The sequence below is a fragment of the Lontra canadensis genome, unplaced genomic scaffold, assembly GCF_010015895.1.
Source record: "Lontra canadensis isolate GAN:19392208 unplaced genomic scaffold, GSC_riverotter_1.0 scaffold28, whole genome shotgun sequence".
Taxonomy (NCBI): Eukaryota; Metazoa; Chordata; class Mammalia; order Carnivora; family Mustelidae; genus Lontra; species Lontra canadensis.
The window spans coordinates 18,464,333-18,482,447 of record NW_022631022.1 but is presented as its reverse complement, the minus strand read 5'-3'; the positions used below and the strand labels follow the sequence as shown (position 1 = coordinate 18,482,447).

At 54.2% G+C, this 18,115-nt stretch overlaps 1 protein-coding gene across 1 annotated transcript in view; it reads right to left on the bottom strand.

Annotated features, from left to right (window-relative positions):
- CCDC33 (coiled-coil domain containing 33) overlaps positions 1-14,330 on the bottom strand; it is a 102,061-nt gene extending 87,731 nt beyond the window's left edge. Inside the window, exons 1-3 of the mRNA XM_032865037.1 lie at positions 14,021-14,330; positions 12,528-12,892; positions 12,064-12,183 (exon numbers count right to left, since the gene is read on the bottom strand). Coding sequence (XP_032720928.1) covers positions 12,064-12,183; positions 12,528-12,892; positions 14,021-14,330 — 795 coding nt within the window. The remainder of the gene's footprint in view (positions 1-12,063; positions 12,184-12,527; positions 12,893-14,020) is intronic.
- Positions 14,331-18,115: the final 3,785 nt, after the last annotated feature.

Here is an 18,115-nt window from a genome sequence, read left to right as displayed (position 1 = left end):
AATAAATAAATAAAATCTTAAAAAAAAAAATCTTCTGCATCAAAAAAAAATATATTAAAAAACCCACAGCCATTTAGGGAGCGCACAGCTGTGGAGGGCTGGGCTGGATCTGAGGCTGGCTCTTGGGGAAGGAGGGGTCCTGCTCCCCTCAATGGCTCTGCACACCCCGGACACCCCCATCCTGCTACTCCTCCCCTCCTCCCCACCCCACACCACCCTCTCTGTGTTTTGTTTGGGCTGATGTATTGGGCTTCGGGCAAACGCAAAGGATGATGGGAAATGGAGCGTGATTCTGTAGCAAACAGCAGCTTATAGCTGTGTGACCTTGGTTCAACATACTAACCCTCTCTGAGTTCTGGCATCCCTCCTTATACAGTGGGGAAATTGGCGCTGCTATGAGGACCGAAAGAGGCAATGAGGGTACTGCACTGGCACTGAGTCTCAGCAGGGTGCTCCAAAAATGCTCCTCCTTTTCCTTGCTGAGCAAACTGGGACCTGGCAGCTTCTCCCCAGCAGACCCGGACCAGAGAAGCAAACACTGTCTGCGTGCGCACCTCTGCCAGTGCTCGAGTCTTTCCATCCCGCCTCCCCTGCTCCTCCAGTATTCCAGGCCCAGTCTTCCCTCTTCTGTAGACCCACTCTGTGCCCTGCTTCCAGGCCCGTTCCCACAGCCGTGCCTTTCTCCAGGCAGCCCCCACACCAGAAATGGCTCCTGTTCTCCTCCCTCATTTCAATTTGTCCTTAGGGTCCAGCTCAAGACACTTCCTCCCGGGGCACCTGGGGGGCTCAGTGGGTTAAAGCCTCTGCCTTCAGCTCAGGTCATGATCCCAGGGTCCTGGGATTGAGCCCCAGATCGAGCCCCACATCGAGCCCCACATTGGGCTCTCTGCTCAGTGGGGAGCCTGCTTCCTCCTCTCTCTGCCTGCTTCTCTGCCTACTTGTGATCTCCGTAGGTCAAATAAATAAAATCTTGAAAAAAAAAAAAGAAAAAAAGAAAAAACACTTCCTCCAGGAAGCCTTCCTGACTCCCTTCAGCCCCTGCTCTGAACGGTTCTCTTTGCAGAGTTTGCCCTTCACAGGTCTTAAGCCTGAGGCAGGGGCGTGGATCTCAGCCAAGACACTGCCCCTTCCCTGGAATTTGGCAATTGTCTGCCGAAGCAGCTCTCTTCCAGAGTCTCTATTCCCCAAGCGCCTGGCCTGTCCCACCAGCTGGAGTAGTATATACAGAGGGGCTCGCTGGTCGGCTGAAGGAGGGCTGACTTCAGGAGGGCCCCTCCTTTTCTTACAGTGGTGAACACACAGGCTGCCTTGCCTTGCCCTGGGCTCCGCTCTGCCTCGCAGAGGGCGTCTGGGCAAGTCCCTGGACTCATCAGGGCTGCAACGCCCCACCTGCCAAGCAGAGGCTAACCCACCTTGCCGGGGCAGGTGTCCGGCACATGGCAGGTGGTGCTGAACCTGGCCTCCTCCACAAGCACTCCAGAGTGTGCTGACCTGAGCCTCTGTGGCCCCAGCTTCACAACAGGGGACTTGGGGTGCTTGTCACGGGTGTGTGTCCTCCTTCCTGGCTCAGCAGGCACGTTTATTGACTGTCTTGTTGAAGGAAGCCTCTCAGCGTCGGTAACCAGAGTTCTCGTGGGGGGCCGCCCGGGGCCCATCCTCCCATCATGAATCACTTTGCTAAAGATGCAACGTGGCTTTGGGGCATTTTTCTTTGGAAAAAAAATCAATAACTCGTTAACAAAGAACTAAATAAAGGGGTAAGCGATGAAGGCCACCAGCCGTTCCCTTCCTTCAGAGAGCGCAGGAGCCAGATCTGCCAAGATGGGGTGGGGGGTCCACTCAGGGTTCACTCAGGCTTGGGAAGCAGTAGGCTCACCCCTCAGCCCGGCTCTTCCAACCCACAAATCTGACTGAGTCCCTCCTCTGCCTCCGTAAATACTTCAGGAGGGCCCCACTGCTCCCAGGAGAGATTCAGATTCTCCCACGAGACCCCTGAAGGCCTCGAGGTCGGCTCGCCCAGGCCTCTCCAGTCTTGTGGCAGCCGATCCCTGCCTCACACCCATGCTCCAACCACATCGTACGCCTACGGTCCCCTGAATGGGCTCTGAGCTCTCCAGCTTCCTGGTCTTCACATATGCGGTTCCATCTGCCTGGACTGTCCTCCTCCCTCTGCCAGTCTGAATAGTTCCATGATGCTTCTTCAAGACACAAATGGAACAACATCCAGTGCATCTTCCCTGAAACCTGCCTCTGCTGCCCCCATCCCCACCCAGGGGCATTGGATCCACAGCCCGTAGGCCTCTCTGTGCCCAGGCTCATACCCGCTATTCTTTTCTGGGAGAAGGTCTGTCTCCTCTGCGGACAGGGATTATGCCTGGTGGTCCCTCCTCGGGGCCAAGGCTGTTTCCTGACATGAAGTTGGTGCCAGGTGTGTGCTCACTGGATGAATGAGGGATGACATTAACATCAGATGCCTTCCTCCTCCCTGTGGTCCTCAGAAGCCCCCACTTCAGCCTAGGATAATGGTGCCTGCCCCCTAGATAACCCTCCTTCCTCCAGGGTCCAAGCTCTCCGTGGTCTTCTCCCCTTACTAGGGCACAAATAGCTGGTGTGTGAGCCTCATATTCAAAGCTGATAATTAGCAAGCACTTGTTACGAGGCCGGCCCTCTCCACACGTTTGGCATACATTCATTCAGTTGTCACAACTACTCATGAGGTAGGTACTACTCTAGTTCCCATTTCACAGATGAGAACACAGAGGCACGGCCTTGAGCAGAAAGGCCGAACTTCAGAGCCATGCCATCTCTCTGTACAGTGTGTTTGTAACCACAGCCCTGGCCCTTATGGATGTGCTTGTAGGGAGTCTGGGGGGCCTGCCCTGCTGCTGGGATGAGCCCGACTGCCAGAGGAGCTCCGGTTACAGGAAACTGCTTATGCAGACCTAGTGGGCCTGGGATCCCTGATTACCCCCCTTCTCTGATTCCCTGCTCAGTGCCCGGTCCCTCGCCCACACCGCCCACCGTCTCTACCAGAGAGCACAGCCTCTGGCCCTAATCTCATTTGAGGCCATGAAATCGCATTTGCAGCGTATTAATGCGGCACAGGCGGGCCCAGCCCTGCCTGTCTCCTGGAGGACAGGAGCCTGCAAAGCAATCTCTCGGGGAGGCGGCGCCCGGAACACCCGCCGACAAAAAGCAATTATGCTTTAAGAGGAAGATTAAAATAATACCTCCCCACCCCCCTCCCCCATGCCCACCAGAGGGCCTCTGCTCAGCTCTGCGAGGCCCCCACCGCCTCCCAGCATAGGGGTGGGAGCCGGCTCAGCCCTCGCTCTCCTGGGTGTGCCCCATGGCTGGCCCCTCAACGGGCCCTGTTCCCCACCCTCTATCTCCCCCAAGTTCCCAAAGGAAAGCACGGCTCTCCCAAGCCTCTGGGCCTTTGCCTAAGCTGTTCCTTCCCCCTTGGAATGCAACCCTCCCACCCTTATCTGGCAAGCCGCCACTCACCAGGCTCAAGGACCACAGCTAATGTTCTGTGGGCATTTAGTATACTCTTTCAATTTACTGCATATTCAAGTCAACAATCCCGTCAGGGGAGTCCTACCATCTCCCAAATGACAGAGGAAGAAAGGAGGCACAGAGGGGTTAAGTCCTGGTGCTGGAAGGTGGCAGAGCAGGGGTTTAAGGACAAGTCTTCAGCCTTTCCCCCAGGGTGGGCCCAGTGGCTTCCCCTCCAACATCTAATGACCATAGTGGCCTCGCTATGCTCTCCTGTCTCCCGGAGAGCTCTGAGAGGCCAGGCCTGGCACAGAATCAGAGCTTCACACACAGTTCTTGTGCAGAGGAATCATGTACCTCCCCGCAGTGGCAGAAGGCCTGCGGGTGTGAGTCCTGCCCACCCCTGCCTCCGAGGTTGGATCCACTTTCCCCTCTGTCTCCATTCTGGAAGTCTTTGGAATCTCCTCTCCTCCAGGAAATGCCCCCAAATTACAGTCAGGCTAGCAGACGATTTAAGCCTCACAATCACGCTGCAAAGTCAGCATCGTTACCCCCATTTCACAGAGGAGAAAACAAAGGGTCAGAAGAGTGACTTGATCCGGAACACCCAATATGGGGCAGAGCCTGGGCTCTGAGTCCAAAGTCCCATGTTTATCCCCTGCACCTTCTCGGTTGTCTCTAACTCTCTCTCACCCCTGGGGTTGGGAAAGGGCTGGATTCTGTCCTGGGACTGTTGATGCAACACTTTTTTTCTCAGTGTCGTCTATCAACTCCAGTGGGTCCAGAAGGGTTGCCTGGGCACTCTGAGCCACTGAGAGCCCCAACCCCATCCCCAGTCCTGCTCCCAAACCACCCAGCACCATGAGCACAATGACTGGTTGGGGTCAATTTAAGACTCAGGAATCCGTCTTGGCTGGACTTGGTGCCATATGGGGGCCACCAGAAAAAACCTTTTCCCCCAGACTGCTTCCCCTCGATCCTGACATGTCATCTAGAAAGCCCATTGAAGTAGGAGTCTCCCTGGGAAAGAACTCGTGGCAAGTCATTCCTGCCACTGTACTGATTGCTGAGCCTGAGAAACCCAAATATGGGGGTGGGGGGCTGAATTCTAGCCTGGCTTTGCTACTGATGCAATGGGAAGCCTTAGGTAGGCCATTCATCTCCTTTAAGGGCCCCGTTTCCTGCTCCAGAAAATGGACATTATGAAAGCTCCCCACCCCTCCCAAGACCATTATGATACTTCAGAGGACTTCACGAGTCCCCCCTTCACCAGCCTGGCTCGGAGCAGCCCAGGCAAATGGGTGACGGCAGAGGGCTCGGGGTCCACAGAGCCGGCACACCTGCCCTCCGTTCCCTTGGTATCCCTGCAACTCCCTATCCCACAAACATGCCCTCCCCACTTCTTCCATTCTCTCTGCTTGCTGTTCCCTCACAGTCCTCCACGTTCCTGCTGCCACACCTTTGCTCACATTTTCCTCTCCACTCGAAAACCATTCTGCCCAATCTCTCTCGGAATCCCACCCATTCTTTGAGGCAGGGATCAGAGGTCCCCCTGACATTTGTGAAGTGGGTTTTCATGAACCAGACAATTTCTCACCCTCTTCCTCACCTGACTTCACACCCTCACTGTCAGTAGGCACTGCTCTGCCCATTGTACAGGTGAGGAACTTGAGGCCCAGTGAGGTCAAGTGATTCACTCCAAGTTACAACTAAGAAACTAAGAAACTGCAACTAAAAAATAGGGTCCTAGACCAAGGTCTTCTGAGTCCTGGCCAGAATTGGTTTTCCTATGGCAGAACGAGTCCTTGTACCATGCAGTCATGCCACCATTTCCTTGCCAGGTCCCAGCAGCCCTCACGGTCATCTTGGAGAGCCACTGTCCTTCTCCTATTGCCTCTCCTTACCCAGCCTGGTGGCTCCCCAAGGTCTGAGGGGATACAGCTACCTTGTTTGCTGCTGGGGGAATGGATGAACAGGCAGACGGATGGATAGACAGATGGATGGATGGATGGATGGATGAGCACCACGGGCCCAGAGAGGCTGGACTGTGGAACTCTAGGGCAGGCTGTCAGATCCAGATTCTCCATCTGTCTGTGGAAGGGGCTGGTCCCTGCTGGCCTCAGGAGCCCAGGACCCCTGCAGAACGAGGACCAGGCCTGACAGGCCAACCCCTGACCTGGCCCAGGTCAGGCTGGCTGGATCCTGTCAGTGTTCCTTCCCCACAGCCCTCCCCCATCCACTGTTTTATTAAAGATCAGCCCTGTAAGATTGGTTTCACACACAGTTCTAATTTCACCTCATACATCACACATGCCATGTCCCCAAGACTCTTTCTTCTCTGGTAGAGGCTGCACTTGGGGGGCTCTGTACAGAGATGAAGCCAGGAAAGTCCAAGGAGGTACAGCTCTGGGTGTGAAAGTGCGTGAAAGTCACTAAGTTGCTGTGGCTCTCTCTTTGTGATGGGGAGGGTCTCTGTGCGTCCAGGATGTGATGGGGGGGGTGTGTCTGTGTAACATTCACATATCTGTGAGGGTGTCTGTGTTCGGGAGTGTCTGCTGGGGACACATCCACCTTCCGGGGTATGAGAGAAGGAGAAAAGCATAAGATGACCATCAAAGGCCAGATAACTAGACCCTCCCGCCCCTCCTCCCTTCTTACTTCACTGGGAAGGTAATTTCTGGAAATGAGAAGCCCACCACAGTTCCCACCCCCTGGGCTGGCTGGAAGGACAGATCAGAGGCAGGCACCCCCTTCTGCTTCATCTCCCCTTCACCAGACACATCTCTCTCTCTCTCTCTCTCACACACACACACACACACACACACACACACACACAGCCTCCAAGAAGTGTGAGTCAGCAGTAGCCCCTGGCGGGGCGGGAGAAGACAGAGATGGGGGAGGGCAGCCAGGGCAGCCGGCGAGAGTTCGGTACAACAATCTGTTAATGGGAGGCTAGCACTCGGGCTGGGCTGGCCTTCTCCACTCCAAAACCTGGTGTCCAGGTCTCAGAGTGGAGGGCTCACAAGTTCCCATCACCCCTCCCGTGGGAGGCCAGCCAGGGAAGAAGGAGCAGCCCTATTTTCGAGATGCAGAACCTGAGGCCCGACCCAGCAGTTTTGTCCAATCTAGACATCACTTATTTTACACTTCCTGCAAGGCAGGGCCAACGGTAAGCTAGCTCGTTTCTCTTCCCAGTAACAGAGGACATGGGGAGCGCTCTCCTCCATTTTACAGATGTGGAAACGGAGGCCGAGAGGTTATGTAATCCACACAAGGCCACACAGCTGCCAAACAGATGGTGGAGACTGATCCGAACCCAGGTCCATCTGACCCCAGCCCACCTGCCTCTCACTGTCAGCTACCTGAACCCCAGACTTCTTCACCCCCACCCTGCTGAGCTCCGGAACCCGGGTAGGACTCCATAGGCATACAGAGGGGACTTGGAAATCAGGCTGGGTGGGCCTGAGGGACAGGCTTGGCAAGGACATAAATATGGGACCCCTGCATTTTCAGGTCTTATCCCCTGTGTCCAGGGAGCTCTGAGCTCTCCTTCAAAGGTCCCTGTGGACACAGTCTTTCAGTGCCACGGAAGAAGGAGAGGGGCCATCAGGCGGCCTGGAGGGTGATTGTGGTACATTTAGCTGATGGCCTTTCTCTTCCTGAGGGGGTTGGTCCTGTCCTTGCCCCTGGGCCAGCTTCAGCCAACCCTGCCTCTCCTGCCAGCCTCAGCCCTCCATCACTGACAGGCGAGGGTTTGCACCCCTCCCCATGTGGGTGACAGCGCTCTCTGGGAACGCCTTGACAGAGCCTTTGTTCCCCTGAAATAAAAGAAAATTGAGCTACAAAGGGAAACCTCAGGTAGCTTTTAACGGGGCCTCAGCTGCCTGAGGCACAGTGTGTTTAAGCTGGAGGCAGTTGTCACAGGAGCAGAAGGGGGAGCTGCCTGCAATCCCCCTCCCCTGCCTCCCGCCCCCCATCAAGTTTACTCAAGGAAAAGGCTCTTCCAAATAGCCACAAAGGAGGAAATCAATGAAAATTGATAGAGAAACATAAAGCAGCTGTCCGCCTGGGGGTGTGTGTGTGTGTTTGTGTGCATGCGTGTGTGCAGCAAGACCATGCTGCCTGGACCCAGGCTGACCTGCCCGGGGCCAGGAAGGCCAGGGGCTGGGAGTCGCTCCAGCGCTCCAGCCAAGAGCCGCTAGAGGGGTGCTGGTGGCTGGGGGAGGGGCAGCAGCCAAGTCTCACTCGAGTTAAGAGAGAGATTAATATATTCAATCCGCTCGGGGTAATTGAGGGAACAATCGGAGTGTTTTTCTAAAGCCTATAAAACTGCCTCATTTGCAAGGAGGAGCTGATCTGCTCCAATCCCCTGTATTTGATGGAGCTCCGGAAGGGAGGGAGGGAGGAGGGGCGACAGGGGGATCCCCGCACGGAGGGACTAGGGACAATAGCCTGGGAGGGCTCCAGCAGATCTAACCTGTTCTCACCTTTCCCACCTCCCACCTCTTAGTAGCAGCCGGAGCACTGCTTTCTGGAGCCTCTGTTTCCCCACCTGTGAAATGGGCCCTGGGCATCCTCCTCCAACAGAGAAGTGGGAGGGAGTAGCAGAAAGGGAGTTTTCTCTAGGTGCGGGAAGCCGACTGGGGGAGGCACCAAAGGTCTGACACTGAGGCGAAGAGGCTTGAGCAAAGGGAAGGACACTGGGAGCAAAGAGGTGCCCAGGTCCCCCCACCAGGCCAGATCCCCACTGTGAGATGAACGGGGCAGTAAAGTTAATTAAATCCACATTGTGAGCCTTTCTCGGCTTGAACCATTCCAGTCTCCAGGGCAATAGAAACCGCGTCTGCAATAGTGAGCCATAAAAGGCATGATGAATTTAAAAGAGTAAAGAGGGGAGGAGAGTGAAGACATGGAGTGCGCTGGCCGGAGGCAGAAAGCCGGTGCTGAGGACGGGGAGGGTGCCGGCCTGGAGTGCTGCCCCAGTGGGGATCCTGGGGATCGGAGAGGGTGTGGGAGGGGAGAACGGAAAGGAGAGGTGGAGAGAGACTGGGAGGGAGGGAACAAAGGGAGAGAGCCAGAACCAGAGGTGTAGGGACATAGGGTAGAGGGGACCCGGCAGGGCCAGCCACTGCCAGCTCCGTTCCCCTCTACTTCTCCTTAATGAAAGCCCCAGCCTGCTGATGCCAAAGCCACAGTCAGAAGCCACAGGCTTGGAGCCAGGTGCTCAGCATTTGGTGATTGCTTTATTAGCTTTTTCTTCTCTTTTGTCCCCCTCCGGGGCAAAAAGGGGGGGAAAAAAGGTGTTTTAAATGGAAAGAATACGAAAAAAGACCCTTGAAAGCGTCATTTAAAAGGCTCCTGGGGAACAGAATCGTTTCCATGAAACAAAACTGTGATTGTTTGGAAGAGGTAAATGCAGGGCAGGAGTGGGGGGAGGGAGTCCCCCCACACCTTCCTCTCCCCAGCTCCCGCTTCAGTGGGAGGATGCTCGCTTGCTTGCAGAGTGAAGGAGCCCCCAGGACTGCTCCCAGAGCTATAAGCAAGGCATTTTTAAGTTCATGTTTCCAGAAATTTCCAGCCCAAGATTTCTCTCTGGAACAGCTCTGCCTGTGGGAATTTGTCCTTAAACCTTCAGGATCTCTTAGAGAGGTCCAGTGAGCGATGCGGCCCCTGAGGGCTCTGCGGCTTCAGGCCCAAGGCTGTGGTGGCTTCCCCTGCCCTCCAACCCCCCAGGAGGCCTTGTGCCCCCATTAAAAAAATTGAGCCGGAGTCATGACCTGACACTGTGGCCTGCCCCTTGCTGCCTCCCTCACCTTCCAGGACCCTCTCTGCCCAGCACCGGACAGGCCACCCTCATTCTGGTCAGATAAACTCCTTTTTACTCTGGGGGAAGAAGGGTCTTGGGGGTACTAGGGTGGCACAGCCATGTGGTCTTAAACCTGGCAAGAGGATAAGGAGGGAATGTCAGAGGACAGGATGAATCTGGTGGAACTGCCCACAAAGAAAGTCACTAAGGACCCCGAGACCCATGCACGAGGAGAGTCCCCCACTCTAGCCCCTGCCTGTGCGCCCCAGTCTCCCATCCCTGGGTCAGGGGCCTGGGGAGTGATCTCTATCCTGGAGTTGGGCTGTACCCGCTGGAAATATTTGCAGGGGCTATGCCCTCGCCCCACAGCACACAGGGGGAAAGTTGAGGACTGGAGAAGGGAAGGTGTTCACTGTCCACATAATGGGAGTGTGGGGGGATTGATTGTCCCGGCAGAGTCTCGGGATTGTGGAAATGTTGTGGCCAGCTTTGGTGTGTCATTTTTGGCTCTGAATCCTGTGGGCTGTGGCTGAGGAGCATGGTGGTTCAGAGTCAAAGTCAGTCACTGACGCTCCCTTGGAGCTCCGCCTCCTGCTACCGGCTCCCTCTTGATCATTTCATTCCTAATTCCCTGCCTTCTGCCCCTTACTCCACATTCATCCCATGACCATGATCAGTTCTGGTTTAAAAACTGACACACAAGTTGGAGAACAACTTGTGAGTTTACAATAAAGTTGTAAATTGAATAGATTCAATGGTTGAAATGCCTGATGCAGACAAGACTGAAATATTCCGGAAGGAACAAAATCAATGCAGAGAAGGCTTCCTGGAGGAAGTGACCTTGAGCCCAGAAATCCATTCCTGGCCCTGAACGGAATGTAATGAATGCAGTCTCCTCTCTTCATCCTTCCGGCTCACTGCCTCTTCTCATCACTCACCCTACCCCCACCTTCAACTGTCTTTCTCGCCTCTTCAGTTGAGAGCCCAAGAGAGCTGGGTGAAGTTCTTCCCTTCTGGGCTCCCTTTTCCCCATCTGCAAAGAAGGGAGGGAGGAGGGTTTCAAGGATCCCCATGGTTCTAGGCCACAACCACTTCCCCAGGGACCAGGCCACAGGAAGGCAGGACCGCCTGCGGCTCCAACCCCAGTCTTGCTGCTATCCTTCTAACTGTGTCTTTGAGCCTCCAAGTCCCAGCTCCAGAAATGTGCCTGATTTCCTCCTTCACCTGAGCTGAAAGAAGGCAGCCCCTTTCCTCTGAAGGACCCCGCGGCATTGTCTGTCCCCCACCAATTTCCTGGCCCTGTCCTCAGGGTTGTGATTGCTGACCCCCCAGGAGGGAAGCTATTTTCCTCTCCCTTGAAAGCCATTTTCTTGTCTTGGTGGAAGCAGACATCTGACACTTTAAGAGGGAGAATGGCAGGGAGATGATGGCATTAAATAACAGAAATTAGAGCTGCTGAGGATGGCTCTGCCACCCCAAGGCCCCCCTTCTCTGCAGCCGCCCGCACCACCCCCAGCAAACAGTCTGTGGGGTGGGGGTGGGGGGCTGGCTCAGGCTGGTCACAGAGAGCAGGGGACCACGTCTCCCTGAGCCCCGTGCCTCTGGTGTGTGTATCTAGCCCCATGAAAAACTAGGACAGAGGGGCTAGGGGCCCGAAGTCAGGGAGCTTGGAGTCTGAGAGAGGAGAATGTCACGTAAGAACCCAGGGATGCTCCAACTCCCTCGCAAGCAGTGTTCTCAGCCTCCAGCCTACAGTATGTATCAGAAGTATTTGTTCATTTTTTTTTTTTTTACCAGTATTTGTTAATGGACTAACCAATGAATTGAATGAATGAATGAACAGAGGCCAAAGTGGTCCCTCTAACAGGCTGAGACCTGGGGTCCACGTAACAGGCTGAGACCCGGCAAGAGAAACTGGCCTCTGGGTTCCTTCCAGTTCTCCAGGCACGTGCTGCCGGATCTCTGTCTAAACCACAGCTCATGGTGTCTCTTTCTCCCGAACTTTCTCCCCCCTTGCCTCCTGAATCGAATATCCACCTTGCTCTTTTGCCATCTTACCCTGATCACCTCCCCTTTCCCCAGCCCATCAGCTCTCCCTGAACTCGATCAGCCCACTACCCTGGGCTCCACAGCAGCCCCAGACCACAGAACTGCCCACCACCCGAGAGAGGAGCTGCAGGAAAAGCCAGGCGCCTTGGGCTCCAACCTCAGCTCCAACTCCTGCTGCCAGCTAGACCCTTTCCCTCTTCTTGGCCAGCTTATTCTGGTCTCTCCTCCTGCAATATCCTCCCCAGAGCCCGGAACTAGTAGAGGGTCTGACAGAGTCAGCACTTAAATGTCTGATGGGTGAATGAATGAATGAAAGACTCATCTCCCAAATGACAGTTTTTCTGAGGAGCGTAGCCTATGCACTCCCTCACCAGAGCACCCCTTCCAGCACACGCCTCACAGGACTATACAATGGCCACATTGTGTCCACTGTCTTCCAGCTAGGTGGCACCGTGAGCTCTGGGACTGACCTAGCTTTGGATCCCATGCACCCGTGTAGAGTCCCCCAGGAAATGTCGTTGGTATTAATTGGAATCAAGCATTGTGGGGCATGATCCTCAGTTTCGCTGCCCATGAAATGGGCTGCTGCTTGCTCTACTAGGTTTCGCCTCTGCTGGCTTAGAGGCTCACCAGACACACTGCCTGGCTGCAGGACGACAACCACATTGGGAAAGCCTCCTTTGGCTTGGACAAGGACAGGACTCTCTTACTTGGGTCTGAGGCTGCCAGGATCCGGGTTCAGGGCTGAGTCCCTCTTGGCCATGATGGGAGCTGGAGGGGTTTGAAGGTGGATACACACAGACTTCTGTCTTGTGGTCACTTCGGGCCTCCTTCAAAACATAGTAACAACACATGAGACTGAGCTTGGGGACAAAAGGCTCTCAGGGGACACTCATCCACTGGGCAAAAGGGACCCCACACAGTGGTGTCCCTTCTCTGTGTGGGCTTTGCCCCATTTTTCAGTCATCCCCTTCAAACTAAGACTTCCTGCCTCCACCCTCACTCAAAGGGTGATGCAGGTTCCCCAGAACTGAATGAGGCCATCCTAGGAAGTTCTGCGGCTCTGCTCAGTAGGATTGGGGGACAGTCAGGCTTATCAGAGACTCTGGGTCTTCTAATAGGGGGTTGGGGGAGGGGAGGCCAGAACCTGAGGTGGGTCCCAACGAACTCCCACCTGCAACCGAGGAAGCTGGGGCTCTGGGAGGGGTGACACGGGTTCTGGTGAGACGGCCCCCGGGGGGCAGTTGGGGGCTGGAGGCTGAGGGCCCCGGTGCTCTCGGAAAGCCACACTGTAGGCCAGGCCCCCGCAGTGGCGGGCCGTGGTGTCAGCACTGGCACGCAGCAGGGCCAGGCTGCCGCGGTAGCGGTACAGGTCCTCGTGCTCCCGCGCCCACAGGTTCATGCGGGGTTGGTCCGGGCGCGGGAAGACCGGGAAGATGGCCTCGCCCACCTTCTGGGCGGGGCGTCCTGAGACCCCGCCCAGCCGCAGCGCCTCCACCCGCAGATGCGCGTCGTGCTGCCAGTCGTTCTTGCAGAACCCTGGAGAGGGGAGGTGTAGGGTCAGCGGCGGGGTCTGGGGACTCCCTGCCTGCCCCGGGTGGGGGTAGGAATGACTGGCAGGGCCCTCGGGGAAACCTGGGCGGCCTGCCCTTTGAGTGGGAGTGGGCTTGGCTAAGCTTTCCCAGCAGATGATGCCTTGACAAGTCTCGGGGCCCCACCTCTCACCCCTCCTTCTGCCAATGCAGGGATGGCAGGGCTCTTAGCCGCGGACATGGTCCCGAGTACCGCTATGTGGAGGGAAGAGTTCAACCTGTCCCTGATCTCTGGCCACCTGAAGGCCTGGGACTTGGTTTCCCCTTTCCCTCACATCCCTTCTCCTCCAAGAAGCCCGCCTACATGGCTTCACAGTCTAGGCGTGGATCTTCTGCTCCTTCCAGACCACTTAACTGCTCTCTGTTTGAGATGCCCACCTCTGTACCTAATCTGGAAACTACTGAAGGCCAGACGCGGGTCTCCACCTCTCTGTCCACCCCCATACCTGCAGTCCAGTGGTGTTCGGTGCTGGGCACTCAGGACCATGGCTCCAGTGTTACTCAGTGTGACATCCAGCAGGACTGCCCCCAAACCTGCTAGGTACTCAGCTCTTGTAAATTTACAAAGCCATTCCTCATCTGTCCTTTTATTTTGTTGTTTTTTTTTTTTTAAGATTTTATTTGACAGAGGCATAGCAAGATAGAGAACATAAGCAGGAGTGTTCGCTTCAGCAGCACATATACTAAAACTAGAACACAAGCAGAAGGAGTGGGAGAGGAAGAAGCTGGCTTCCGGCTGAGCAGGGAGCCCGATGTGGAACTCGGTCCCAGGACTCTGGGGTCATGACCTGAGCCGAAGGTAGACGCCTAATGACTGAGCCACCCAGGCTCCTCCTCATCTGTCCTTTTATTTCCTCCTCACCCAACCTGTGTGACCAGCATCAGTGTCCCCCTGTCACACTGAAGGAGGCAGGGGCTCATGGAGGGTCTGCATTTGTCCAAGATCACACAGACAGAACTTTGGGATCCAATCTGAACCCTCCCAGTTTCCCTGAGGCTCCCTGGGGTCCCTGACTGGTGGGGGCAGGAGTTAATAGGACCCTTCTCTCCCCGCAACCACCACCGTACTTCGTACCTTTGGGCAAAGTAAAGACAAACTTGTTCCTGGTGAGGGTGAGGCTCTGGCCAGGATCCTGCTGCTCGATCATGTCAGTGACAACAGAGCAGGTAGGGAGGGGATCCCCATCATTTACCTGCAACTGTACCCCAGCCCCAGAGCCAGACTGTAGGGGGTTCTCAGCTGTCAGCCGCAGGGCATATCTGCCCTCCTCGTTAAACCCCACACTTAAGACTTCAAATTCCAGATCCAGTATCTTCTCCTCAGCCTTCAGCCTCTGGCTCTGCAGGGATGCAGGGACCCAGGGTTCAGGCCCCCTGAAGGCCATGAACTTGCTGGGGACTGACCCCCAGGCTGAGCACTGCCCCCTTCCTCCCACAGCCCCAGCCTGAGCCCAGTCTGAAAGCCTGTACACTGGGTGCTCAGGGTTATGCCCCAGCCCTTTCTGTTTGTTTGAGGAGAAACCAGGTAACAAGCCAGGAAGCTGGATCGGTCGTAGGGGAACAAAGGCTGACATCGATCCCTCCCTTTTAGCCTTTGTTCATTCAACAAATATTTATTGAGCATCTAATGTGTGCCAGGCACCATCTTAGGCATTTCTAATACAGCAGTGAAACAAATGAAGGTTCCTGCCCTCCTGAAGTTTCTCTTCTATTGGGGGAGTGAGATTGGGACAGATAGAAACAGGCACAAAATAGAGGAAATAAGTAAATTATAATATATATTAGAAGATGATAATTCTGTGAGAGAACTCGTGCAGGGTCAGGGATGAGGAGTACTGGTGTGGGGAGCATAGGGTATGAGGTTCTCAGGACTTTCCATTTCTGGGAGAGCCTTTCTCTATATGCCTATTCATTCCCAAGAGTTGGTGAATTGGGGGAAGTCTCAAGGGAAGAGGGACAGTATTTGTTCTCTGGGAGCATGGCCTTAGCACCTGCTTCTGGAACCAGTCTGACCTTGTAATCAAAACTCACAATATCGGGCACAGCTTCACTTTATAGAGAGCCCAAAGCTTCTTACACTAAAGAGTTGTCAAACTGGAATCCGTCCTTCCTGAGCCTGGGTCCTGCTGATACCCAACAGGAGAGGGGAAATTCTGAACACTCTTCACTCTTCATCTCTACCATCACCATTACCACCTTCTCTATCACCACCATCATCAACTTTACCACCAGTACTATTACCATCACATCACCATCACCACCATCACCATCGTCACCACCATTACTACTTCCATCACCATCATCACCATCACTACCATTACCACTGTTATCACCATCATTACGACCTTCACCATCACCACCACCATCACCATCACTATCGTCATCACCATCATCACCATCACCACCATCACCACCATCTTCACCTCCAATATCATCATCATCATCATCATTTACGATACTCTTCATTGAGCAGCTACGGCACACCAGGCACTCTATGTGGCTCTGCGATGTAGATATAATCATTCCCATTTTACAGATGAAGACTCTGAGGCTGAGAGAATCTCAGATCACACGGCTAGCAAGTAACCTGAGCTGAGATCTGTACCTATCACTACATTTTCCTGTACTAAACTTGTCCTGGGACTGGATCGAAGATGGAAATTCATATTCTCATGGGCTTCTGTATCCTGAAACTGCACAAGTACAGTTCTGAGTCCAAGAACCACAGGTATCATTAGCATAGATTTCACTCTAGACTTCATTTGAAGTCACCTTAGCGGGATGTGTCCTTTCCATCAAATAAAAGATAACCAGTCTAAAGATGGCATTGGCCAGCCCTACCAAGAGTCCCAATGTATGTGGTAGGCTTCTCTGCAATGATTAGAATCCAGTTCCTTCAGATTTGCCCAAGGAGAAATTGAGGCAACGAGGGTTTAGAAGACCAGAGTTCTAGTCTCTTGACTTGCACGTGAACTTGGGTAGATCCCTTTCCCTCTCTGGGTGTCAGTGGCCCCATTTGTACCATAAGTGTGAGTTGGGTGCTAGGTCTTCCTACAGCTCTGGCAGTCTGCAACTCTGTAAGTCATAGGGAGAAAGCCCAGAGTCTGGCCATTTGGGGGAAGAGAGGCCACTTGGAAACCTTAGCCTCAATGGTTGGGCCTGACGAACCAATCTGGGTCTAGAAGCCATGGTTTTCCCCTACAAGGTCGAAGGAGACTCAGTGATTCAACCGAAACAGCTCTCTTCCCTTTCATGTTTGAAGTGACCCCCAGAGATGTTACAAGACGGGAGTCACTCCCTTCTGCCCTGGGGCCAACCTCTGCATTGTACCCAGCCCCAAGTCCCTTCGAGCAGATCCCATGAACACAACTGTTCTTCCTAGTCAATTTACCCCGAGCCATGCCACACTTCCCTCTTCCTGCTTTCCTCTCTTCTTCCCCTCCCTCCCACTTTCTATAAAAGGTCTGGGGTGACCATGGTGGTCTCAGCATGGTTTTAAGGGTCTCCCATCCCTCCCACATCCGGCCTCCCTTCCCAACTCAGTCTCTGGGAAAGGCTCATTTTTGGGGTATGTGTGTGTATAGCTACCTTTTGCAATTATGGCAAAAGAGGTATAATGTAAAGTTTACCATCCTAATCATTTCTAGGTGTGCCATTCAGCAAATGTTAAGTACATTCAGATTATTGCACAGCCTGTCTCCAGAACTCTTCTCATCCTATGAAACTGAAACTCTACACCCATTAAACAACGGCTCCCCATTCCTCCCTGCTCCAAGCCCCTGGCAACCGCCTTCCGCTTTCTGTTTCTATGAATGTGATTGCTCCCCATCTAAGTGGAGTCACACAGTATTTGACCTTTGGTGACTGGCTTATTTCACTTAGCCTAATGCCCAGGGAGGCTTACTTTTGCCCCAGGCCAGGCCCACCTTGTCTCCCCTCCCCTGCCTTTGCAGGTGCTTGTCCCTCTGCCCCAACCGCCCAGCCACACCTGCTGTCACCCCATGCATCCTGCTGGAACCGGGTCTGGGACTCCCTCCTCTGCTCCACTCTGCACCTTCCTCCTTCTGTCTCAGATAATGACTTGCCATGCTGGGCAGAATATTCTTTCAGGGATCATGTCTGTGTGTCCAGGCCAGGGCCGAGCAAGGGATAGGTACCTGGGGGACCATTAAAGGATTATTGAGTAAATGAATGAGTGCGTGAATAAATGAATGAATGAATGAAAGAAAGGTTAAATGAGTGGATGTTCAAACCCTACCCAGCTTTTGCTTATACAGAAAAGAATAAGAAATGTTGCTTTTGCTACTTCAACTAGATTCCATGTGAGAGAACAGAAGAGCATTTTGGGCTTCTGACTCATGCTTGGACTCAGGGATGCATCCTGGTGCCTCACTGGGCAGGCTGGTGCCCCGCCGGGAAAACAGGGGTGAGTGGCAGGGCAGGAGGTAGGGGTTCTTTTTTTGTTATTTGTTCATCAAGATTTTTAAAAAAGATTTATTTATTTATATATTTTAGAGAGAGGAGAGAGAGAGCAAAGGGGCAGAGAGGGATAGGGAGAAGGAGAGAAGCAGACTCCTACTGAGCACAGAGACCAACATGGGTCTCAATCCCATGAACCCTGAGATAATGACCTGAGTCGAAATCAAGAGTTGGACACTTAACTGAGCCACCCAGGTGCCCCAGGAGGTACTGGTTCCTAATGCTTAGGCTCCTCTGGGCCTGGCCTGGCCTCAGTTCCACAAAGAAAGTCTGGAAACCTCAGTGAATTTTATCAGGTCAGGGCTGGGTAGTGCTCCCATTTTACAGATGGAAACACTGAGCCTGGGGTAGCAGACCAGGACCAGTTCCCTACTCCCTTCCCAGGATTCTCTCTACTCCTAGTTGTCTCCCTGAGTCCATCTTCTATGGTTTTCAAAAGAGTGAAACTGCAGGCAGAGGCCTGGCTCCTGCAGGAGTCAGGAAGGGCCACGGTGTGGGTGAGAATGGGAGGCAGCAGCGCTGACTTCCAAGGCTCCCTCCTGGGCCCCAGCATGAAAAACCTTAGTGGAGCCCTCCAGTCTTCTTTCTTCCCCGGGATGTGGGCCCATCCCCATCCTCAGGGAGCCATCTCCAGCTCCCCCCTTGAATCCCTGGTCTCTGCTCAGAGCTGAATCCTCCCAGCAGGGACATC